At 50.9% G+C, this 24,895-nt stretch overlaps 1 protein-coding gene and 2 long non-coding RNA genes across 7 annotated transcripts in view; 1 reads left to right on the top strand and 2 right to left on the bottom strand.

Moving 5' to 3' along the window:
* Positions 1-543: 543 nt before the first annotated feature.
* LOC139701538 (uncharacterized) lies at positions 544-3,961 on the bottom strand. Of its 2 annotated transcripts, none has more exons than XR_011704059.1 (3): positions 3,513-3,961; positions 1,630-1,699; positions 544-1,257 (listed from the first exon to the last, which is right to left on the bottom strand). It is a non-coding gene; the product is annotated as an uncharacterized lncRNA (long non-coding RNA). The 2 variants fall into 2 exon arrangements; XR_011704060.1 differs by having other exon boundaries at positions 544-1,208.
* Positions 3,962-6,822: 2,861 nt separating this feature from the next.
* Positions 6,823-8,322, top strand: LOC114094671 (uncharacterized). Its single transcript, XR_003583107.2, has 2 exons — positions 6,823-6,937; positions 8,055-8,322. It is a non-coding gene; the product is annotated as an uncharacterized lncRNA (long non-coding RNA).
* Positions 8,323-13,799: 5,477 nt separating this feature from the next.
* Nup214 (nucleoporin 214) overlaps positions 13,800-24,895 on the bottom strand; it is an 88,421-nt gene continuing 77,325 nt past the window's right edge. For all 4 annotated transcript variants that reach the window (XM_027942761.2, XM_027942768.2, XM_027942777.2 and 1 more), the window contains exons 32-36: positions 21,792-21,944; positions 17,731-17,902; positions 15,282-15,421; positions 14,399-14,423; positions 13,800-14,050 (exon numbers count right to left, since the gene is read on the bottom strand). In XM_027942761.2, the coding sequence (XP_027798562.2) occupies positions 14,017-14,050; positions 14,399-14,423; positions 15,282-15,421; positions 17,731-17,902; positions 21,792-21,944 (524 nt within the window). In that variant the 3' untranslated portion in view covers positions 13,800-14,016. The remainder of the gene's footprint in view (positions 14,051-14,398; positions 14,424-15,281; positions 15,422-17,730; positions 17,903-21,791; positions 21,945-24,895) is intronic.

The following is a 24,895-nucleotide window of genomic DNA, read 5'->3' as shown; positions in this document are numbered from 1 at the left end:
CCAGTCTGGTTCTGCCCACTTGTCTCCCCAGACAGCATGGCTGGGAATGCAGAGATGGGACTATCTCCCCCACTGGCCCAGGCCCCGGGTCATATTTTATCGCAGACATTTGTAATCAGACAGATGAGAGGTGGTTCACTGGGTGTTTATAGTGAGCAGGATGCAGGGAGAAGCCGTGCGCTATTCTTGGCTGGCGAGTCGGCCTGACCTCGCATGCCTGAGCTTCCTAGACCTCAGGCCAGAGACACACAACCCCACACTGGCCCTTCCCTGGCAAGGTGGGAAAGGATGTCACAGTCTTAGTGTCAGACATGCATAGGGGACCCCGCCCCACTCCACCCCAGAGCAGTCATCCTGGAAACCCAGGATTAACCGAGAGACGCCACTCGCTAAATGTGGCTAAACTCATATGCCACATCCAGGTGACCAGGGCTAGGCTTGGTTATTTAGGATTCTTAGCATCCTCAACAGCTGTGTACTGCGTGTCCGTCAGATGGTGAGATGAATGTATTAAAGATATTTTTATTCACAAATTTATTGGGATACAATTCCCTTCCCACCTGTGCAGTGCGGTTCTACGGTTGTTAGTGTATGCACAGATCTATGCAGTGAGTCAGTCCATTCAGATGCTGTAACGAAACACCACAGACTGGCTGCTCAGAAGCCACAGAAACTGATTCCTCAGAGCTCTGATCAGGGTGTGGCCAACTATGTCTCAGGAGGGTACTTCCAGGTTCCTCAGTGGGGGAAAGGGTGAGGGTGTGGGCCCCTGCAGCCTCTTCTGTAAGGACACTGATCCCAGCTGTCTCCCACAGGTCCCACCTCCACACCCTCACACTGGTGATCAGGTTCAACACATGAATTTGGGGGGTGGGGGGGAATACAGACCATAGTACAGTGATCACCAGTCAATTTGGGGATTTTTCTATCATCTCAGAAAAAGAAATGCTGAACCTTTTAGCCATGCCCCTTTCGGTTGCCCAGCCCCAGGTGACCCTTAGTCCACTTCCCATTGCCACCAACTCCCTGTGTCGGGCACTTCACATGGATGGGATCAAGTGTCGTGCTCTTTTGGGCCCAGCTGCTTCGGTAGTCAGTAGCATCCCATCTCTGAGTCTTGCCAAGTGCTTAGGGCTCAGTTAACATCCACCTCTGTCGCCATTGTTGGACATCCTCAGAGCTCCGCGAGCAGGACCTGGGCCCAGTATCTGGGCGGCCCCAACAGGTTAGTCACACCCCCTGAGCATCCCCGGGGACCTTGGAGGTAGAAAGAGGTGGTGACCTTGTGGGGTTGTGTGGGGTCTGAGTTAGGTGCTGTTAGCTCCTTTGATGAAGGACCCCGCCCAGAGCTGCCACGTCACTGCCCTACCCCTGTATGGGCTTCTGGCATTATCTACCATTCTGTATCATTGTTTTTGTGATAAGATACACACAAAAATTACCATCTTAGCTATAAGCGTACACTTCATTAATAAATATATTAAGCAGGGACGGGGCTGGGGCTCAGCAGTGGGGCGCTCGCCTAGCACATTCGAGGCCCTGGGTTCGAGCCTCAACACCACATAAAATACACAAGTAAAATAAAGGTGCGAGGGGCTGGGGATGTGGCTCAAGGGGTAGCGCGCTCACCTGCCATGCGTGTGGCCCGGGTTCGATCCTCAGCACCACATACAAACAAAGATGTTGTGTCTGCCGAGAACTGAAAAATAAATATTAAAAAAAAATTCTCTCTCTAAAAAAAAAAAATAATTAAAAAAAAATAAAATAAAGGTGCGAGGCGGAGGGCCTCCTGCGCTGCGGCCACGAGGCTTCCACAGTGTCCTCCTGACACAGCACCACTGCAATGCCACCTGCTGACACACTCCACTCCCTGGGCGGTGACAGAGGACAGTGCCAACTCCCCAGCACGGACTGGTGGCCCCACTGGAACTGCAGGTGTGGGGTGGCCGTGAGATTGTCAGAGTGGACGGTGGCTCAGTGCTAGGGAGCCCAGGACCATCCGTAGTCTCCTAGCATCCTCCTCCCTCCCGGGGAGGGCTGGGGGAGAGGGAGAGCCCTGGGGAAGGTACCACCTCCACACTGGCCAGAAGTCCAGGCTAGAGAACCCAGAAAGTGGGCCCTACAGAGAACACCTGTGGGGACCAGCTTCACCCCACCCCACCCCGCCCAGGCTAACCCCTGCCACAGGGGGTCACTGGCTGCCTGCAGGAGAGGTGGAAGGAAGGGCGGCCACACACCCCCATGTCCACCTGGGTGGGCACACCTGGCCTCATCACCTGGAACCTCACCAATCCGATTAGGATCTCTCTCTTCCACAGGAGCAATAAGGGGAGGCTTTATTTGGATCTGAGTGACACACAGTGTGCAAAGCCAATGGCCCGACACTTTCTGGCACACGCACACCTGTGGCCACCATCATGGCAACGTACTGAACGTGTCCAGCAGCCCTAAAAGCACCTGCTTTGTCACTACCCCTCCCTGGCCTTTCCCTGCCTTCCCTGGGGACCTCTGACCTGCCCCCTGCTGCCAGGATGAGATGGCCTTTTCTAGATTTTTATGTAAATGGAGTCACGTGCGAGGGCTCTTTTCTGTTGGGTTTCTTTCCTTCCCATCACTGCCTTGAGATTCACCCTGTTGATTCCGTGAATTTTCATCCCTTTTCATACCATTATATGAAGACACCACAATCTGGTTATCTGCTCGCCTGCTGATGGGCATCTGGGCTGTTTGCAGCTGGGGCTATCACAGATAAAGTTGCTATAAACATTTGTTTACAAGTCTTGGGAGAGACATATGCTTTCAGTTCTCCTGGGTAAATGCCTAGGAGTGGAATGATTGGTCACACAGGTGTGTGTTTAAGCTTTAAAGAAAGGGCCAAATATTTCCCAAGTGGTTAGACTATGTTACATTCCAGCAGCTGCACAGGGGGAGTTCAGCTGCTCCATATCCTTGCATGACATGATGTCTTTTTAAACTTAGTTAAGTTGTTGTTATTATTATTATTATTATTTAGTGGTAGTAGTATTACTGATAATACTAGTCTAGTAGCACGAGGGATTAAACCAAGGTGCTTAACCACTGAGCCACATCCCCAGCCCTTTCTGTTTTTCATTTTGAGACAAGGTTTTGCTAAGTTGCTAACAGCCTTGCTGAGTTATCGAGGTTGGCCTCAAACTTTCAATCCTCCTGCCTCAGCCACTCAAGTTGTGGGATTTCAGGTGTATGCCACTCTGTCTGGCTAAATTTAGTTAATTAATCAATTTATTTATTTATTTTGGTACCAGCGCGCTACCACTTGAGCCACATCTCCAGCCCCCCTTTTTTGTATTTTATTTAGAGACAGGGTCTTGCTGAGTTACTTAGGTTAAATTTATTTTTTAAAAGATACTAAAAATATAAATATTATACATATTTATGGAGTGCCATGTAATGTTTCAACCCTGTTTTAGTGAGCTTTTGCGCCACTGTGACCAACATACCCAACAGGAACAACTTAAGGAGGAGAAGTTTACCTGGGGCTCATGTTTCAGAGGCCTCCGTCCATAGGCGGCCGACTGGGCCCAGGTGAGGCAGCACCTCCTGGGGGAGGGCCCGCACAGGCCAGCTGCTCAGCTCAAGGTGGCCGGGAGGCAGAGAGACAGAGGAAGAGGCTGCGGGGAAGATGCACCCCTCCAGGGCACACCCCAGTGACTCACCTCCTCCAGCATGTCCCACCTGCCCTGTCCCGTCCCCGCCCAGTCAGTCCATTGAAACTCGGATGCACAATTGGGCTCCAGCTCTCACAGTCCACTCTTCCACCCCAACATTCCTGCGTTGACAGGAGCCTTTGGAGGAACACGGCATATTCTAACCATAACACACACCTGAGCAATGTTTACATCAGGTGGACCTATCTGTCTTCTCATCATTTCTTCATGGGAAAGACGTTCAGAGTCCTCTCGCGGTTCTTTGACATATATAATACATGATTGTTACCTGTAGTCACCCTTGTGTGCAAAGCACACCCGAGTTTCCTCCTCCTGTCTAACTGTAGCTCAGGTCAACCTCTCCCCACCCCTGTGGTTAGTCTCTTTAACTTCCTGCCTTCTAACACACTGTGGTGGTATCTTATTACACTGTCATGTGCATTCACCTAATGACTAATGATGCCAAGCATTTTTCATCTCTTCTCTAGTGCAGTGGCGCAGGCCTGTAATCCCAGTGCTCCAGAGGCTGAGGTAGGAGGATCACAAGTTCAAAGCCAGCCTCAGTAACTTAGTGAAGTGCTTCCAGGTTCAACCCTCCATACAAAAGAAAAAAAATAAATGAACCCCTATCATTTCCAAGTGCATTTTCTTTTCACCTCTGTTGAAAAGCAAGTCAAGGCACACGTGTGAATCTATCTCTAGACTTCCTACTCTGTACAAATGATCTATTTGATTATCATGATACCAATACTGCTGGCCTTGAGTACTACAGCTTTACTAAGCCTTGGAGTCAAGTAGTATAAGTTTTTCCATTTTGTTTTTCTTTTTTGAAATTGTTTGGACTATTATAGGTCCTTTGCATTTCCATCTGAATTTTAGAATCAGCCTCAAAAAAAACAAAAAACAAAAAAACAAAAAAAACAACGTATTTGGATTGCATTGAATGTATAGGTTGATTTTAAGAACTGACATCAATATTCAGTCTTCTGATTCACAAGTATATATTCTTCCATTAGGTGAGATTTATACCTAAATTTTTGTTATTATTGTTCTATTGATTTTTTTTTTTTTTTTTTTTTTTTTGGTGTTGGGGATCGAATGCAGGGCCTCGTGTATGTGAGGCAGGCACTCTACCAACTGAGCTATATCCCCGGCCCCAATGTTCTATTGATTTTTGAATTCTAATTTCTGAAAATTCACTGCTAGTGTGTGTAAAGATAATTGAATTTTGTATATTGGGCTTATATTCTAAAACCTTGCTAAAGTTATTTACTACTCTGAGTAGCTTTTCTGAGGATTCCACAGGTAGAAGATCATGTTATCTGTGAGGAAAGCTGACTGTACTTCTTCCTCATTTGGATGTCTTTTCTTTCTTTTTCTTGCCTTAGTGCATTGGCTAGACCTTCTGTCCCATATTGTAAAGAAGTGGTGAGGGTAGACATTTGCCTGAGGGTAAAACATTACATCTTTACCATTAAGTCTGATGTTAACAGCAGGTTTTTCTAAGATGTCCTAGATCAGGTACAGGAAGGAAGTTTCCACTTTCTAGTTTGTAGAATTATCAGGAATAAACACTGGATTTTACTAAATGCTTTCTCTGTATCTATTGAAATGATCATATTAATTACATCAATTGATTTTCAAGTGTTGAATATACCCTACTGGTCATTAAAGTTATCTTTTTATATATTATTTGATTTGATTACAAATGTTTTGTTGAGATTTTTTGCAATATTCTGACAAGCATTTGTTTGTAGTTTCTTTCATGTCTTTGCTGGGTTAAGTATCAAAGTAATGTTAGTCTCAGAATGAATTAGGAAGTATTCCCTTCTCTTCAATTTTCTAGAAGAGTTTGTGTATAATTCTTCCTCCGACATTTGTTAGAATTCATCAAGGAAGTCATCTGGACCTGGAATTTTCCTCATGGAAAGGTTTTTGATGATATATTCAATTTCTTTAATAGGTACAGGGCTATTCAGATTTCTATTTCTTCTTGAGTGAATTTTGTTAGTATTCTTCAAGGAATGCGTTTGTATCATCCAAGTTGTTGGAGTTTTGGCATAAGACGTTCACAGTATTTGGATGGTCCTTTTCACATATGGGAAGTCTGTAGTATCTTGCCTTTCTTATTCCTGACATTGGAAATTTGTGTCTTCTCTCTTTTTTCCCTTATCAGTCTGGCTTAAGTTTATTAATTTAGTGTATTTTCTTAGAACCAGCTTTTGGTTTCATTTCCCAGCTCAGTGGGCCATTTTCCCAACTTGTGAAGGAAATCTAAGGAATTCTACATAGCAGAGGGACTTTCATTTTCAGATCCAGAGACTCATCTAAAGAATGCTGTCCTGAGGCTGGGTACCAGGTCCACAGTGCAGTAGCTCTGAGCCTATGCATGAGAAGGGTTTTGCTTTAAGTATGAGTAGACCAGGTTTTGTCTTCTTCTCGAGTTCAGCTCTCTCCTACCACTCAGATTTGGTCTTAGCACCAGGAAGAAACCAGGAGTCTTATTTGCAGCATTAATAAACCTACAAATAGTAATGGATCACCACAGCACAGATCCCCAAAGGCACTGTTTCCTGCAGCTAAGTCAAGTGTACTTTGAATGTTCCATTTGTTCTTGGTAAAATTTTAGCAGTAAGACAAAATAAACATCTCTGATTAAGAGTTTCATTGTAGGGGCTGGGGTTGTGGCTCAAGCGGTAGCGCGCTCGCCTGGCATGCGTGCGGTCCTGGTTCGATCCTCAGCACCACATACAAACAAAGATGTTGTGTCCGCCAAAAACTAAAAAAATAAGTATTAAAATTCTCTCTCTCTCAAAAAAAAAATGTAAAGAATTTCATTGGAAACCAAATTTTAGGTGAAAATGACAACCTACTTGGGCAAGTGGCTCTCACACTCTTATTTTTGAATGACCCACTAAACAGGGCTGTGGCCCTTTTTCTTTCAGGAGTCCCCATTCCAGTCACTCAGGTACATCATACTTATTCTGTGGAAGTGAGATGAGCCATCGGAAGGAAAAACACTGTGGGGAAGCCCAGGTGCGTCCTGACATCACCTGCAAGGGGCACCACAGGCCGTCTGCACACTGAAGCCCCACTGAGGCTTGTCAAGCAGTTTTAATTTCTTTCCGCTGGCAGTTCCCATGCAGGTCCTGTGCATTTTGAGGGACCCCACTTCCACCTGGATTGCTGACAAGGACTCACCCTCACAGTCTCACCCTCCCAGATGTCGCTCCATTGGGGAAAGCTATGTGGTAAGGATCTTAGAGATGCCAGAGGCCACTCGAGACTGACCGCTGGAAATGGCCAAGAGTGGGAAGAACAGGGCCTGCCTGGCTTGCACCTCCACTCTACAGCCCCCACCCTCCTGTGGACCTGCCAAAGCCTGGAAGGGTGCAGGTGGTCTGGCTGCTCCAGAGTCCTTGGAGATTGGGGGGCCCTGCCATTGCGAGGCCCTGAGGAGGCCACTTCTGGGAAGGGTTTTTCTGGTATGGCTGAGCATGTGAAGAGAAAATACTGACGCCCCCAGTTAGCCATGATGCTTTCCTCCAGCTGACCCATCGTGCATGTCTGCCAGGGAGGCTCTTCACAAACTGCCAAGCTCTTGGGAAGGCTGGGCACCACCTCGCCTGTTTTGGAGCATAAACAGCTACCAAAGCAAGTGACTCCCAACTCCTGCAACAGATTTCCCCTAGCTCTGTGATTACGGTCACCTGCTAACGAGTCTAGGAATCACGATGTGCAGTGACAGAAGTGGGCCAGGAGTGGGGAACCCCGCACTCTGGTCTGTCAGTATACACACTTCCTTACTTATACCTCAGCAAATCTAGGTGACTGTATTGTCATCCCCTCTTTTACAGATGATGAAATGGGCTCAGAGAGCTTAAGTGACTTACCCAAAGTCACACAGCTAGGAGGTGACTCAAACCCAGGAGTACCCAAGACATTAACCAATAAACTGTTGGATTGGGTCACTCTCTTCCCTTCTTTGGGTCTGGAGTCCCTTCTGTATCTAAGGAGGGAGTCAAATGGGATGATCTTTAGTCCTAAAACCTGGGCTTCTTTGGTTCTCTGTGGGTCCACTCTGCTCAATGCCCACAGAGAATGTGACCACACATTCTGCAGCCGGCAATGGCTTGGTGAGAAGAGGGCCTGGTGGGGCGTGGCCAGAGCAGCCCACCCTAGCAGCGGCCTAGCTGCACCCTGGGCACTGTGCTCACCACGGGTCCTGGGGTGCTCACGGGAAGTGTGGCACGCTGATAATCGCTTTTGGATAATGACCCTCGTCCCACCATCTGCGAGCTGATGACCACAAGGCAGTCTGACACGGCTTGATTTTAATGTCTCAGGGATGTTTATTTCTGTTTCCAGAGTGGCTCAAAATGACAGAGGAAGACCCTGGGGCCCGGAGCCTGCAGCCAGCAGAGTGAAGGAGCAGAGCCCCAGTGGGGGCGGGGCGGAGCCAGCTTGAGGAATGGGAGTGAGGACTGGCGGCTCTGGGCCCCAGGGACATGGGAGGGAGGGTTCAGGCTGTCCCTGTGGAGAACGCTGTCACATAATTACAGCAATTTCATTTCCTTATATTGGGGCAAATCTGTGTTCCCTAAAACAAACAAAATGAAAGCAATTTAAAAGCAAACAGCCCAAGATTTCAGAATTCTAACTGCTCCTGAAAATGCTCGCTGGTGACAATTAAGTTGTTCCACGGAATCCTAACCTGGGGGCTGGTCTCATACCCTCATGGGCCAGGACAGACAGAGGGGACAAAGTGACCTTAGCCTGAAGCCCTGTCCTTCCTTTGAGGGTCGCTGGGCTCCATGCCTGAGGGAGAGCTGCTGGGTGGCTCTGGGATCAGCTGGAGGCTTGGCAGACATGTGCCCTGCACAGGGGCACAGGGGCCCCTCTGCTGCAGTCTGTCTCTCTCCAGAGAAGCCCCTGGCCCTGCTTATGCCCAGCCTGCCAGGTGTGTGGCACCTCTCTCTGCTTGGGACATCCAAAACACCACGGCCCCAGCCTGCTGCCTGCACTCCTCACCACCTGCCCTTCCGGACAATGAAAACCAGAGCGTCCAAAGCCATCTGCTGGCTTCCCGCCGTTGATCCGTGAGACCCCACCGCCTGCCCTTGGGTTTCCCCTGGGAAGTCAGTCCCTGACTTGCTCTGTCCAGGCTTTGTTGGCCTTTGACATGGCCCTGCCCTTGTGCAGCTGACCACTGGGGTGCTGAGAGGATAGGCTAGGCAAATGAATCGAATAACCAAGGACACAAGTAATCATAATTGTGCTGAGTGCCTCAAAATAGCCGAGCGGCAGGACAGGACAGAGAGCCGGGCTGGCTCCTTGAGCGGTCAGTGGCCGAGAAGGCTTTTAGGGGAAGTAAGGCCTGAGGGTGAGCAGGGAGGGTGCAGGCAGCATCTGGGCTGAGTGTAGAGTCCCACATAGAGCAGCCTGGGCTGGGAGGGGCCTTGAGAGCAAGGGGGACAGGCGAGAGGACAGGGTCAGACCATGGGGCCGGCAAGGATGAACATGGCATCCAAGTTCCCTTCTGCCTTCCAGATAGAAAGCCAGAATCTGAAGGGATTAGGGGCAAAGTCCTGTCTGTGTTCCCCATGAGCCAAGACCAGTGGGCTGGAAGATGGGGTGGGCAGGAGCAGGGCTGGAGAGATGAAGTTTGGCTCCTGCCACCTGCTGCCGGGGCTTCTGCCTTCTGTCCCCCACCTGCCCCCCACAGGACTCCTCTGCGGCTGGCAATCTAGACTTGAAAACAATGCGGGGTCTCCGGCCAGCACTACGGTAAGGAGGGTGCTGTTTATAAGCCCCGGAGGGGGCCGAACTGCATAGCAACTGCCGCCTGAGTGGGCCGTGGCCTGACCTCCGGTGGGACTCTGGGAAGCCTCAAAGCCAGACCCTGGAGGAGCCCGGAAAGGAGGGACACAGCACCAGGGTCTGATCGTGTCCATCAAAAGCAACTTGCAAGCCCCCATCTCTGGAGGCTGTGCCAACGCAACCTGAACAGGCTCAGCCTCGCCCCAGATCTCCGCCTGGGCTGCTGCGAGAGACAGCTCACCAACACAAACAAGGCGCACGGAGCTGCCAGGGTGGGGTCTCTGCTGTGACTGAGGTCCAGGGCTGGCTCATGTCCCACAGGTGGTCAAGGCGAGTGGTAACAGGTACTTGGCACAGCAGGAGGTATTCCTGCTAGAGTGAATGGTCCTCAGGGAAGGAGAATTGTGAGATCCAGGGTGGACAGGAGTCAGCTGCGGCACCAGCTCCTGCGTGACCTGGGCTAGCTGCTCCGCCCCCGCCTCATCTTCTCACCTGGAACACGTGGGTTCTCACACATAGGCCACAGGGTTTAACAGGGTGGTGCTGGCGAGTGCTTAGGATAGACAGTGCCTGGCACATCACAGACACCCAGTGAATTATATCTTGTACTACAACAGAATAAAGAGAGGAACGTGTTAGGAATGAGCTGGCAGGAGGTATGCCGCGCTTCTACCCAGCCACGTCCAGGCCGAGGCAGTTCCCAGGATGAGGTCCAGGAACTGAACTCCAGGCAAGAGGTTCCCAGGGTGAAAATATTTGGGAAATGGCATCATATTGACTTATAAAGCATGTTTACTTATTAAAGTAAAAATGTCCTTTAATAAAAGATCTGTAAAACTTTCTACCCATTCTTTCCCCAACCTTATTTGACCATGGTGCTCTTTCTGCTTTGGTAGAACAATGTCTCCCAGTAGAAAATACCAAATGGCAATGGAGGGAGAGACCAGGGAGGAGGAGGAGAGGGGACGATGCCCCTGGCTCCGGCCTTGCTGGCCTGGAGGAAGGACCGGGCAAAGAAGCCTGAATCTGGGCCAGCTGTTTACTGAAAAGCTAGGCGTGGTGGTGTGCGCCTACGCTCCAGCGACTCTGAAGGTCGAGGCAGGAGAATCCCAAGTTTGAGACTAGCCCTAGTGACTTGGCAAGACTGTCTCAAAGTAGAAAAGGGCTGGGGTGCAGCTCCCTGTGGAGCAGCTCCCTGGGTTTGATCCTCAGCACCACTCTGGGTTCGATGCTCAGGACTGCCGTGAGAACCTGAAGATGGAAACCAACCTGCTGATGAAGTGAGGGAGAGGCTGAGAGGCGGCCTCAGGGAGCCAGGGCTCTGCCTCCTGCTGCTCTCAAGCCCCAACCGTGATGGATGGTGGCTGGCCAGGGAGCAGGTGGCCGTGGCTGTCAGGCAGGAGGGGCCAGGCCCGCACTTCCTGTCCTCAGGGCCTCTCAACAATTCCATAAAAACGCTGCGCCTGGGACCAACAGCACCACCACACCAAGGGGTCTTGCAGATGCTCCCAGGCAGGGGGTCCTTAAGGTCATGCCAATAAAAGGTTTCTTACTCTGGCCCTGGACTACCTGCCCTGAAGACACCTGCTTGTCGGAACACAGCACCAAAGGCTCGCACCAGCTCTGTGCCACAGTGGGGGATGGCCACTCAGCCAGGCCATGGGGCTGAGGAGCCAGGGGGAAGATGCTCCACCTGCCCCTAAGGTTGGGGGGTCTTATGTGGGGCTGTCTGAGCCACTAGGTCCTGCAAGACTTGCCAGGGCTCTCTCTGAACTCCCTCATTCAGTCCAGACTGCCTGCCAGGCAGGGTGCGCTCAGGAGAGGGTCAGCCTGCACGGGCCACACCCTCTCTGCGCGGCTGGAGTCCTGGCCTAGAAAACTCCGGAGCTGCTGGAAACAGAAGGCCAAGCTGGTGGCGGCACCAGGACACAGAGACAGCAGACAGCACCGAGACCACCAGCTGGGCCTGTCAACACGTGTCCAGGGCACTTGTGTTTCTGTTCGGACCAGGGGCTGGGTTAGGGGAACTGCTATACAATCTGGGTTCTGGCTGTCCTTGAAGCCAACCTGTGGTTCTGCCATGTGTTGCCCCTTGAAGCACCAGCACTGAAGGCAGGGCACACCTGGAAAAGCCAAGCGAGATGGGACCTGGTTTGTGGAACCCGAGTACTTGATGTCACTGACTGACTCTGCCTGTGGCCTGCCCATGGCAGCTGCGGTCATCACTGAGACACCACTCCACACTCATTGGGCTCTTTGCCTGGAGCCCCACCAGCCTCCCTCTGAGCAGGCAGGAGCCAATATGCATTCCCTGCCCGCCTTCCTGGTAGCTTGGCCTTCAGGGGACACAGGCTGCTGAGCTGAGCTGACCCCTTCCACCTACCACTGTAATTGACCCCAAAAAAGGAACTCAAAGGGGCTCAGACGCCAGCTGCACATTCCTCTGGTGCCACCACATGACAGTGGTGGGGTGTTATCTGGCAGACCACAGCTGATATGGCCTTATGGAGAGATGTCACATGCCACCTCAATGGAGGATTAAAGTAGAGAATTTGAGGTCAAGGGTTTAGGCCAAATCAGCTTCTATATATAAAAAGGAGCCTCTTTGGGTAACAGAGGGTAGAAGGCTGGTTCGGCTGGGGCTGGCCTGTAGAACGTCATGCCCAGGGCAGAACGTCACCCGTCACCCTGTACACAGCTCTTTTACAATGATACCCTGCACAGGAAGCCTGCCCCATTGCTCTCTCACAATGGCTCCTGTATAAGTCACAAGAGAGCATGTGGGAGGAGAGGCCTGAGACTGGAGGCAGGTGTCTGGGGACAGTCCCCTGCTTTGCAGCTGAGGGGACCTCCCTTGAGCGAAGGTGACAGATTCTTCACTTCCAAAGGACCAAAGGGGACTCAGCTCTTAAAAAGAGACAGAGCCCCTAATCAATGCAAAGTGCAGACAAACCTTCCCAAGCTGCGGTAGGCATGGGGACAGTCCCCATGGATATCGCAGACCCAAACGCAGGTCTTGGCTCTGCTGACAGCTGGTCTGGGAGGGTTCTGGAACCCCAGAGTGCACTACCATGAGGCTCCTCCTCTTATAAGAAACCACTGAACACAACCTCAGTTGGGCATCCAGCCCAACTTTGGGTTCTGTTGAATCAGTCTCCAAGATGCAGGAATGTGAACCTGGACTTCACCAAGAACTCCCCAGGTGAGGTCAAGGTACTGGCAGGATGGGGCCCCCAGAGCATAGAGGAAACCTCACTGTGGACCAACCAGCCACAAAACCAAGAGGCTATACCAATTGCACCATGACGGATTAGTTCCACACGTCCAAGTTCTATTTAAACATCAAAAAATACAACTTTCCTGGGGCTGGGATTGTGGCTCAGAGGTACCACGCTTGCCCAGCACCATGAGACCCTGGGTTTGATCCTCAGCACCACATAAAAAAAATAAAGAAAAAAAATAAAGATATGTGTCCACCTGTAAGTAAAAAATAAATATTAAAGAAAAATACAACTTCCCAATATGTAAAACTCTAAGCCTCAGTCTCTTTCCATCTCCTCTCTGCTAATGGCCCCAGCCAGACTGTCCCGCTCTGGGCCTGCAGCCTTACACCTCGACTCGGGGCAGCCCTCATTGTCAGCACCTGTCTAGGATTTCACCTGTGTAGGCCCAAGAAACAGAACACCCAGGCCTGAAAGGTACTGCATCACGGAGGAACTGAAATGACGACCCCTCGGCCACACTGCCTCACACTCAGCATTGTCCCGCCTGTGGGATCTGGCACCAGAGGTGTCTCTGCAATTCCTGGGCCCATCCCAGAGTGCTTTTGCTGTGGGAACAGACAGCAGGCCAGTCACCCCCACTCTAGATTGTTTCTCAAACGCTGAAGCAGGAGGCTATGGCACAAACCAGGAGCCACACTGCGATGAGCTGGCCTCACCCACCTCACGGCTGACTGTGACAAAGGCCAAAAGTGCTACTGTGCTTCTGAAACTCAAGCGATGCTGTGGCAGTGGTGTGCCTCCGTGGCAGCCCCACTGAGTGTCATTTTGAGGGGCCTGACACATGACACGTGAGGACACGTGAGGACATGTGAAGTACCACCTCACAACCTCTGCAAGGCTGCTGCCACAGTCTGCCTCTCCCTGGAGGACTCTGGACCCAGAGGCCAGGGCAGGCTCTGCCCCCTCGCCCTTGGCTTCTCAAGGCCCAGTGGAGGTTTTCAGAGCCCCAGAAATGGGGGAACTTCTCTCCTTGGCAGTGACTCAAACAAACCCACACACACTCTGCACAGAAATGGACCAAACAGTTTAATAGCAGGGGAAAAACCCAACATGAAATATAAAACAAAACAAAACAAGCAGTCGGGTATCTCTCAAGTTTTGGTCTCTTATTTCTTTCTGGGCGCACGTTTCAATGACAAAGTCCATTTGACAGCCCGCTCCAGCGTCCCCGGCGGGGAGAAGAGCCATGCACACAGGTCACAGGAAGTGAAAGGAACGACGCCCACTCAGCTTCTCCAGCCACCAAAGCCCTGGACAGACCTGCAAAGACACGCAGGAGAGTCGGGTCAGCTCCTGCCCATGGCGATGAGGACCAGCACACGACACAGGTGTCCACGGGAAACCAGGGAAGCCCGAGTCCTGCCTCTTGGGAAGCTCGTCCCGCTCTCTCCTCCCAACCCTACACTGAGGAGTCAGTCCCCACATCCAAGACGGGCTGTGGAGGAAGGCTTTAGGCTCCCGGGACAAGCTTTCCAACAGGAAAAAGTGAAGCAAAGCACACGTTCAGCAGAATCAGGGTCCTGCGGTTCCACACCCAGCCTCCCTCACTTCCATTTAATGCTTTTAGTTCAGTAAGGTCAGACTCAAAATAGGAAGACAACGACTTACGAGTTAGATGATCCAAAGGCGAAGCCTGTAAAACAGACGAAAAGGGTAAAATTAAAGCACACACTCTTTGAAAACGTGGCCTCCCAGTTAGCTTCTTTCCCACACGGAGTCCCTGTGGAGCATGCTGCATGACCCCACCACTTGCAGGGTGGGTGGAAGGTACATGCAGAAGCTCCTCTATTCTGATTCATCTCCTGAGCCACCAGCACACTCCTTCACTTTAAAGGGCTACCTTGTTGGTGACTTAGGGTCCCCTTCTCCCTATCCTGGTTGCAGGCAGGGGGGGGTCTATGCACATCCCCCCTCACTAGGCTGCTGTGTACCACACAGATCCGTTCTGTTAGGAAAACTTGGTTTTTCGTGTGCACCCGTCTCCTCTCCTTTTTGAAAATCAGAGAAGTAAGACATGGGTTCTGGCTGGCCCTGCTGCTGCGTATGACTCTGGCACCACCTGGGAGCTCTGTTTCTTCATTTGTAAAATCACAATAATGCTGAGTTCTGTGCCTCCCAAGTTTGTTGCCAGGACAAAGGAAAACGTCCACACCCTGCCACCTGAAGAGGCAGTGCACCGTGCGACACAGGACGGAGTGACGTACACCCAAACCCTGTGTTTTGAGTCTGCCGGCCTGGCTTTATCGACCCAGGCCTAGGACTGCTGCGATGGGGGCTCTCAAATCCTGACCGGATATGAAGTCAGTGATTTATCTGGTAAGATGGCACCATGCCGCCAGTCTAATATCTAAAAAGGACACTATTTTCCAATACTTTTAGCTTTTTTTTTAACACTAAACTGACTAGTCCGGTCAAGACTCGTTCCTTTGGGGAAGAGGAGTTTACTTGAGGGACCACTGTGTCTGGGTGTGAGGAACACATAGCTACCTACCTCCTGTGCCTGATCCAAAACCAGAGAACCCACTGCTCTGGGTCCCAAAACCTGAAGTCTGTCGGGACAGTGACCCAAAAGTGGGAGCATTTTGACTGGCCAGAGTGCCGAAGGACGTGGTACTGCTGCTGCTCCCAAACCTGGGTTCCAGAGAGAAATGGACCAGAGTTAGCGTGGCCTCTCAGTCACACTGCCCGCTGTGAGCCTCAGGGTACTGTCACTGCCTGAGATGCCCAACACACACGATTTGAGGTGACAGGCTTGGTCTATGCCAACAGCCTCTCAGAAAGAATGGGCTACAGCCCGGAGCAAACTTTATCTCACATCTGAGAAGGAAAACAACAAGAACACAGTATGAAATCCACCCTGGCCAGTGTCTACGCCTTTGTCCACCATCTAGAAACTCCAGGTTGTCTGGACACTGCTCCGCAGCAGCGTGCTCCCGCTGCTCCTCCCCTGGACCCTCCAGCGGCAGCTCTTCATTTTGGCATCTCCCACTCACTGACCACCCTCCCTCCTCACCTGTCTGTCTCTAGCTCTTCTCTGCATCTTGATTCTACTCACTTCCTTAAGAGACGGGGTCTCACTATGTTGCCCAGGCTGGTCTGGAATTTCTGGGCTCGAGTGATCCTGCCTCAGCTACCCCGCCCCACCTGCCAGTAGCCGGTATTACAGGCACGTGTCACTTTTAACGATAATGGTGGGAGTCTTTCGCATGTAAAGTTTGTAGTTTTATTTTGGAGAAGGGCAGTTTCCAAGTAATTTCACTCAGAATTTTGTATTTGTTTTACAAAATCATCAATACTAAGTAAAACAGTATGAAAGTTAGCTCCATTTTCTCCAGGCTGCTCTCCCCACCTGGGGACAATCCTCAGGAAACCTCAGAGGTTCTCCCTCCAGGTCTAGTCCAGCCAATGAGGCTGAGGAACATATTCTGAATAATTTCAGAGAGTTCTGGCTGGGTGTGCCTGGAGGGGACTAGGCAGGGAGGTGAAGCAGTGTTTCTGGGAGAAGAGACAGGACCCAGCTAAGCCCCCCTGAAGGGAAGGGCACCCGAGATGGTACAGGTCCTGCTGGCACAGCCACTGTGGACGAGGAGGTGGAGGGCCGCCTCCACACACGCGGCCAGGAGCGCGCTCTCTGTACTTCCTGAGAGGGCTTGCTCTCCCACTCCTGCCTCGGGGCCCTTCTCCAGCTTCCCCAGGGTGAGACGGGATGCGGCCAGGAACCTGAGAAAGGTAGTGGTTTCTCCCAGAGACTCAACACCTAGCTGGATGTGTGAGCCCTTCTAGAAAATGGGAGTGGCCACCAGTCGGGATTTGTGTGTGACAGCCACCTGACAACTAGTAAAGAAGACAGCTCTGCCAAATAAGTACATAAAACCCCAGGCCCCTGGCCACCCACACCTCCACCAGCTCTGCGGTGTGTGCAGAGATGGAAGCCATCGAGGCCGGCCCACAAAGCTGGTTGAAGGCGGTCCTCACACTCCTCACAAAGCTTTTCTCAACTGCATTTCTTGGCATTTCTTCAGGGGAAACATTAGTCTCCACACAAAACCCAAGAAAGGACCCACCCGCTCACTCACTCTCCTTGGAACCTCCCAGCACCTTTGTTGAGAGGAGGTTTGAATAATAACACACTAGGTTTACTTTCAAGATAAAGATGGCATCAGCTTGCTGAGGCTCATCCCCAGGACCTCTCTAATCCAACCAATGTGTTCTCTCCCACCCGAATCTTCAGCGTGCCACACCCCAAGCCCAGTCCCCAGGGAGCAGCATGCCAAAAGTCCCCTTCAGGCAACACTTCCTCCTTCACACAGAGGCTCTGTGGCCGTCCCCACATGCGTTCTAATTTTCCCTTGTAGCTTTGGCAACCAGACTGAAATTCTGGGACCCAAGAAGCAAATCCCAACCATGGCACTTTCCAGTGAGGATACGTGCAGAGCAGGAGAGCAGCTACGGGCTGAGCGGCCAGCAGCTCTCCCACATGAAGGGAGCCCAGCTGATGCCCTGTGGGAGCTGGCCCTGGGGCCCCTGGGGCTGAAAACCCAGGCTGGGGTGTGGGGGAGCAGGAGGTGCAGGAGGTGTGCCCTCTAGGACAACCCCAAGAGGAAGATGGGGCGAAAACTGCTCCTTCAGAACTTCCTCACACAGGTGGCACCCGAAGGACACTCTTGGCAGTGACACGGCCAGGGAGGGGCTGTGTTTCTTCCTCTAATACTGCCGGAGCAGAGGTTCTCTGATCAGCAGTGGCCTATATGGCAGCTGACCCCCAGCCACTTGCTGCAAGCCCAAGCCCTGTCCAAGAGAGCACCGTGAAGAGGCCTTTGCTCACCGTCCAAAAGTTTGGAAAACACAAGAATATTCTTTTCGGAGCAGGAGGCCCAGGCCTGGTGCTCTGGCCTGGCACCAGCTCAGGGTTTCCCTAGGCCCCGCCCCAGGGCGCTTACCCGAATCCTCCTGCGCTGGCAGCCGCAGTACCCTCTCCGAACACTTTGCCTCCCGTCGAGCCCAGAGGGCTTGTAAAGGCTGGGGCTGAACCGAATGCTGGCACCCCTCCAAACCCAGGGGATCCCCCAAAAGTAGGAGGGCTGCCAAACACTGGAGCAGCACCGAAGCCACCTGAGCAAAACAGAGGCAAACAAACAAATGGGGGAAAGAAAGGAGGAGAAAGGAAGTGAACAGTGAGAAACCAAATCAAAAGAGGAAGAAAAAAGGGAAAACAGAATGTTAGGCACTCCAATGCAAAGACCATTCCAGTGGGTGACATCCCAAACAGCAGTTAAAACAGAAAGAACCCACCCCATCAAACTGCCTCCCTCCATTGGTAGTGGAGGCCTGGGACCTACATGGGGACGTCCCACAGAGTCTGCGTTTGAGATTCCCACGTCCCTTCCAAAGGCAGGCTGGCTCATCACATGAAGTCTCACGAGAGCAGACTGTTCCAGGGGCCCACCCAAAGCAGCTCAGGCCCCTCCCAGTCCCTGTGCTGTTAGGTACTCTTCTCAATGAAATGCTGTCCCCAAAAGCTCCGGCTCTCCCAGCTGTGAGAAGATGAAGAGTTCTATTACTTGTCACCTCACAGGCCTGGCTTCCAGCTTCATAGAAACCCAAATTACAAACGCAGACACTCAAATCCCCTCTCTGGGAGAACCTGTGAACTGGGTCACAGCAGTGACAGCAATGTGCATATTGGCACCTGGCCAGGTGCTTTTTATTTATTTACAGCTTGATGGCCACACATCTCTTATCAGCAACCCACCTCCATCTTGGTACACAAGAATTAAAAAAAAAAAAAAAATGATCTCTTTCCGCAGCCTGGAACTCCTCCTGAATCAAACACACGCTGACCTCCTGCCTTGGAGGAGGCTGTGGGGTGGCTACAGCCCTTTCAACAGGTGCCACTATTCCCCACGGCCTGGGTGGCCGAGGCCTGTGCACACTGGTGAGCAGAGAATCGGGCCAGGCATGAGGTGGCCTCTGACTGGTGGTGAGGGCCATCAGGTAAGAGGGGATGTCCTTCCCAAAGCTACTCCTTCTGCTCCTGAGGGGGCCCCAAACTCCAAGACACTACTTGGGTCCTTCTCAGGTGTACAGGAGCTACTCAGGAAGGGGTGCTGAGCTGAAGGGAGGCAGTGGCGTCAGCATTGTGCTCTCAGGGGACTCCCTCCATAGTGCATGCAGCACCTGTGCTCATATTGTCCTGTGAGCCATACACTTGAGGGAGTCATGGTGGCCCAGGACCACCCTATTGTGACAGGGATGTGTCTGGCCTTATTATAATCACACTACACACTTTTACTTTCTGAATCAAATCCAGGGTGTGGAAAGCTGTCAGGTGGATAGGTGACTGTTCCTGCATGATGCGACTGTGGACTGTTCATCACCAATAGTGGCTGCACACCGAGAAGATACCTTTGCTCAAGTCTGGGTGACACTCTGTCTTCTAAAACCTCGAGTGAAATTCCAAGCCATGATAATGGAGACTGGTGGATCACAAATATAACAGGCTGGAAAAAAAAGTGCTAAAACCCCTTGCGGCTGAATTATTTAAGAGCGATCTGGGATCTAGTTACACCTGCTTCCTAGACACACGAGGGCTTTATCTAGTGCCTCGTACTCAATATTGTTTAGACTTCTTGGTGAAGCTAAGTGAAAAATGAGAAGTCACAATGATACAGAAAGTAAGCTGGAGGAGAGGGAGGAGGCCCCCCCCAACACACACACACTTGCCCCCAACAATAAACCTGGGTCACAGCCAAATCCACAGCCAGAGAGCAGTCTGGTCTTCTTGGTGGAGATGGGCAACTCACTCCTAACGCTGGAGGAGTTTGATTATACTAAACGGAATATTTTAATGTGTTTTTCTTCTCCAGGAAAAGCAGAAGCTCACTAATAACCAATGGTGATGACGTGTCTGGACTTTGAGGCCTACACAAGGTGTGGTGCAGCGCCCACCTCCCCACCACCCTGTGGGTGGATAGGCAGATGGAGGATCAGAGAAAAGCCTCTGGTCTACTGCAGCTGGCTGCGACTGGAACAAGGCTCCTGTGACTCAAAAGCACCTTGTTTCTGTCTATCATGAGTCCCCCGCCTCCCGCCATGTCAATGGTCTAACAAGTCTGGCGATGGAGCAGGGTGCAGACTGCGGGCTGGAGCTGGCAGCAAGGCCACCTTCCCCGGCCTCACCCCGTCTTCTCCTTGGTCATCTCCAGCAGTGGTATTTTCCGAAACAATTTTGCCAAAGGGACGATGGGCACTCTTGGAATTTTTTCAAAGACCTCTGTAAACCATGACCCTAAAATCCCTCTTAAAGCTGGAAGGGATAATCCTGATGCTTTTGGCCTTTGTCCGGCCTGTTCAGGAGGGTGGACTCTTATTTCATCCCTATTTATCTGCCCACTCTGCTGCAGATACAACCCAGGCCCGGCACAGAAGCCCGAGGGCAGGGAGAGGTCTCTTGCCCCATGCTGATGATTTTGGTGGCTACATCATCTGGCTCATGTATTTGAAAGGCAGCTCTCCCCTAGAATCCTCAAGCTAGGTGCTTTTGTCAAACAGGGAAAATATTCTGAAAGGTGGGTGGACACATTTTTCTCTAAGACTGATAAAAGAGTGAGATTCTCGAATCAGCTGGGACTAAATTCCAGGATAAGGAACCACACACAAGAACACGGAAGAGCCGAAGAAAACGCCTCGTTCCCAAGGAAAACGGAAGGTTCAGTGGCAAATGAACACACGTCTCTCAAATGTTCACACTCCTTTCTAACGAGGGCTAAAGCTTCGTGGTCCTTTCATTTTCAAATCGTTCCGTGTGTGTGTGTGTGTGTGTGTGTGTGTGTGTGTGTGTATGGGGGGGTAGCAATAACAAGAAGCTGTGATGTCCATTTCCAGTCTGTCCATCCGTCTATCCTCCTTCCTTCCTACCTGTGCTGGAGATGGACACTGAGCTGCAGTCCCGCACTCTAGTCCATCTTAAGTCTGGGGAAAATAATAAGAGCTGGTGACCTAAGACCAAGCCACCCAGGCACAGTCTGAGGACAGGTCAATGGGCCTGGAAATCCCACGCCTCCAGGATCCACAGGCGGGAGTCTGTGCTATTGGTGGAGCAGTCCCACTCCTAGGTCAGGGCCAACTGCGCATCTAGTCCTCAAGCAGGACCCTTCCTCCGAGCAGCCCACACACCTGAGGACGCAGACTACCCTCTTCCCTGTGGGGAGCCGGCCAAGGGAGCTGCTTCCTATCACACAGCCTCCCAGCAGCCCTGCCCTCAACAAAATCTCAGCAGACAACTTCCACCAACAGGGGCAGCAGTCAGACCTTCTGTAGACTTCAGAGACAGAGATAGGGCAGACAGGCAGAGGACAGAAAGGAAGGACATGGTTTGGTTTCTAAACACATACTGTTCTTTAAAATTTTTAGTTACAAATAAAGTACATGACTATAGATAGACTGCAGTTTATAAGTGGATATTTTAAAATGAAAAGTAGTGAAAATTCCAACTGCAAAAATCAACTGAACTGTACAGTTACAATATTTGGATAGTGTGTGCACTTGCATGCACAAACATGCATTTCAATTAAAAGCGATTTAGGAAAGAGGGAAAAATGACGTAAACAGAGAAATTAAACGGAGCATCTGTATTGGCCATCACAAGCAATGGGCACCCACACAAATCTGTGACTCAGGATCTTTCTTGTTTAAGTTATCATTTACTAATGTGTTCCCTTGCTTTGGTTGTTCTGCAACTGTTAAACATTTTCGTTTCTCTCCCCTAAGGAGAATATACATTCTTTGCAGGGCTGCATTACATGCATCCTATCCTTTTTAGACAGGTCTCATAAGACCTCGGAAAGTGTTAGGAATGTAGTAGATGCTCAAAAAATATAAGACTAACTGAAGCACAAATTAACTCTCCCCACCTCGAAAAGCACCGTAGTATCTCCTTGCAGCATCTTTGCACAGACACACGTGCACACAGAGATGCCCGTAACTAGCATGTGTAAGGTACCTGTTTTATTTGGAGTGGAAAACCCAAAGCCTTGGGATGCCACGCTGCCTCCTCCAGAGCTGAAAGTGCCAGCAGGCTTCTGCTCTCCAAAGGACGAGCCGGTGAACCCTCCGAATGTCTTGGCCCCACTGTTTCCAAACAGGTTAGAGGTATCTAAAGGGACGAGAACATACATGAGGGCGTTTGTTCTTCTTCACAAGGGAGAAGCCTGTCAGGAGTGCAGGGAAAGGAGTGACAAACCAGCCCAGGACAGGGCATGGAGGGGACCGAGCTGAAGGACGACAGCTTGCCCTCTGATGTCCACGCACCCTGAGGAGGGGGTTGCAATCCCTGTGGCACCCAGATCCAGGAATTCCTGGCATGACACCACAAGCACAAAACACAGGGGCAGGAGAGGCCCCACTGGAGAAGGCCTGGGAGCTCCCAGGGGTCTCAGGTCCATGTGGCCACAGAGGGCCAGCAGCAGCTCGGCTTTGCAGGCTGCTTGCTTCTGGAGAACAGGGCCTGTTTCTGTCCGTGTCTTTGTATGAAGGCAAACTTCAAATTTTGTCCAACTTGGAAAAATCAAAGTTATAACAAATCCATACCAAGCGCAGCAGCTGCGGGCAGGCCTGTGCTGACTGAGCTGTGCAGATCAGCAGGAGAACAGGAAAGCCTTGCGGCTCCTCTCTCTGGTCTGAAGAGGGTGAGAGATGTTTTGCACAACATGAAAGAAGCCGGCGAGGCGTCCAGTCTGATTTCCTCTTTCCAAGAGGTTCAGTGAAGCCCTGACATCTCAGATGCTTATCTAATGGGTCACTCCCTCCTCCACCACACCCCGAATCCACACCCAGAGCTGAGGGAGAAAGGAAGCTGTGAAAACTCATGTCGGGAAGAACTTCTGTGTGTGGAAAGAAACACAAACCTGGACACACGCAAACAGCCCAAAGTCACGTGCATGGAAACAGCGCTAAGATAATACAGCACACCATCTATCAGGACTCTTGAACTATCTGGGGGAGGACCCAGGAAAAACTGTTTCCTCACCAGGTCTGGATGGATATTTTATTAAAGATGGTTTACACCCATGACAAGGCAGGGAGAATTTTCCCTGAAACTGGGTGAAAGCCCAGAGACCCATACTTAAATGGGGGCAAAATGTACACCGGGAGGATGTGCATGGGTAACAGAGGGTGCGGCATATCATCAAGAGCTACCAACACCTGCGCCACCCCAGCCACTCCCCAGTCATCAGGTGGAAGGACAGCAGGGAGGGGCACGCTTGTCACCTTCTAAGTCCAGCTGTTAGAAGGGCTGGCCCTCCTCAACCCATGGCCAGTCCTGCCTCAATGGAAGACTGCACACAGCTGATATTTGCTCCTGATCTACCATCTGGGAGGTGAGTGGCCTCACTTCCGGGACATGGCTACCTGTTTTCTAGGCACCAATACGTAGCGTTGGGCCCAGTAAGGCCCTGTCTCCACTGCTGACAAGGAGGACCTGATGCTGAGCAGGACAGGCACCGCTCATTCATCCCTGGTGTAGTAGACAAAGCAGCCTCTGAGCAGACTTAGCGGCCGTTGGTGAGGGAGCCGGAGGCCGCGCTGACCTCCCTTGAGGGCAGCCCAGCTGAGCCTGCGGAGGAGGCAGGCTCCTCAGTGCGCTGCCTTTACTCAGCACTTCAAGAACCCAGGACTCAGGTCTCTGTTGTATTAGTGCTGGTGATGTAAAATTCCAAACAGTAAGTTCAAGGGCAAGTCTAGGGGTGGGTCCTCATTTTGGAGAAATCTGGGGCAACTATATGAAATGAGAGATGAAATGATTTCATTGGGATAATGCTGGGAGATTTAGATTTCTTAGAAGTTGAGACTATTTAGAAAATCAAGCCGGGCACAGATGCAGCATGACCTTGCTCATTTGTGGAACCTAAACAAGTTGATCTCACAGAGGTTAAGAGCAGAATGGTGGTGTCCAGAGGCTGGGAGGAGCAAGAGAGTAATAGGTACTAAGCCGTAACAAGGAGAAGGAAGTGCTGGTGTTGTACTGCACAGCAGAGTGACCACAGATGACGACAACGTACAGTTAAAAAAAAGGTCCAAGAGGGGCTGGGATGTGGCTCAGCAGTAGAGCACTTGCCTGACATGTGCAAGGCCCTGAGTTTGATTCTCAGAGCCACATAAAAATAAATAAGTAAAATAAAGGTTTTGTGTCGAACTAAAAAAAAAAAAAAAAGTCCAAGAAAAGTCTCAGAATATTTTCACCATTAAGAAATGACAATGTTTGAGGAGACAGGTTGACTCTGGTGTGAACACTACATAAGAACACATATGTTAAAGTATCACACAGCACCCCCAAATATGTAGTTTTAGCACAATGAGTTAAAAAAATAAGAAATCTATATCTTTGAGGTATTTGTAGCATATTATAGTGGAATAATCCTGAGGTCTGAGTCAGGCCTGGGTTAGAGTACCTAATAGCTGTGTGACCTCGGGGGAGGACCTAACCTAAATCCCAGTTCCCTGACACAGAACATAGGGACAGCACTTTTGACTAGGGCAGCTGCTGGGAGGACGCCACGGGTGTGGAAGCCCCAGGGTGGCATTCTGTGGCTCTCCGAGCAGACGGCTCCCCCTTCCCTGTTCCTTCAACTCCTCCCTCCGTATCTTAATTTTAATATATACAAACAGCAAAACAAGCCCTTTCCAAAATTTGCAAAGATCCAAGAATTGCTCTACTGACACGTGGTTGTGGTAGCCGGTGGCAGTCAGGAGGACACGCCCTACCACCCACGGGCCACTCTGGAACAAGAGGTGGGGCTGGGACTGCTTCCCTGTGATCCCAAGCCACAGGGTGCTCCTCGGTTCTCTCCTGACACCACCAAAATAATCACCTCTAGCTTTTAAAATATGGTAAACAAGAAGTGGCTTAGTTGGTGGAACAAGCATTTCACTGGAGAAGATTCTTCTGAAAACAAAGTCTGTCTCTGCAGAGCTGTCTAATGACCTTTCGGGGTGACAACTGCTTTGGCTTCCGCCCTACTGCAAGATGTGGACCCTTTGGTCTTTTATGTGGCAAAATCATTGGCAGAATCCAACATTAGAGTCTGGCCCAATCAAAATTAACTA

The sequence above is a fragment of the Marmota flaviventris genome, chromosome 13 (assembly GCF_047511675.1).
Source record: "Marmota flaviventris isolate mMarFla1 chromosome 13, mMarFla1.hap1, whole genome shotgun sequence".
In the NCBI taxonomy this organism is placed as follows: domain Eukaryota; kingdom Metazoa; phylum Chordata; class Mammalia; order Rodentia; family Sciuridae; genus Marmota; species Marmota flaviventris.
The sequence above is the reverse complement of the archived record's forward strand: the minus strand, read 5'-3'. Positions and strand labels throughout refer to the sequence as shown.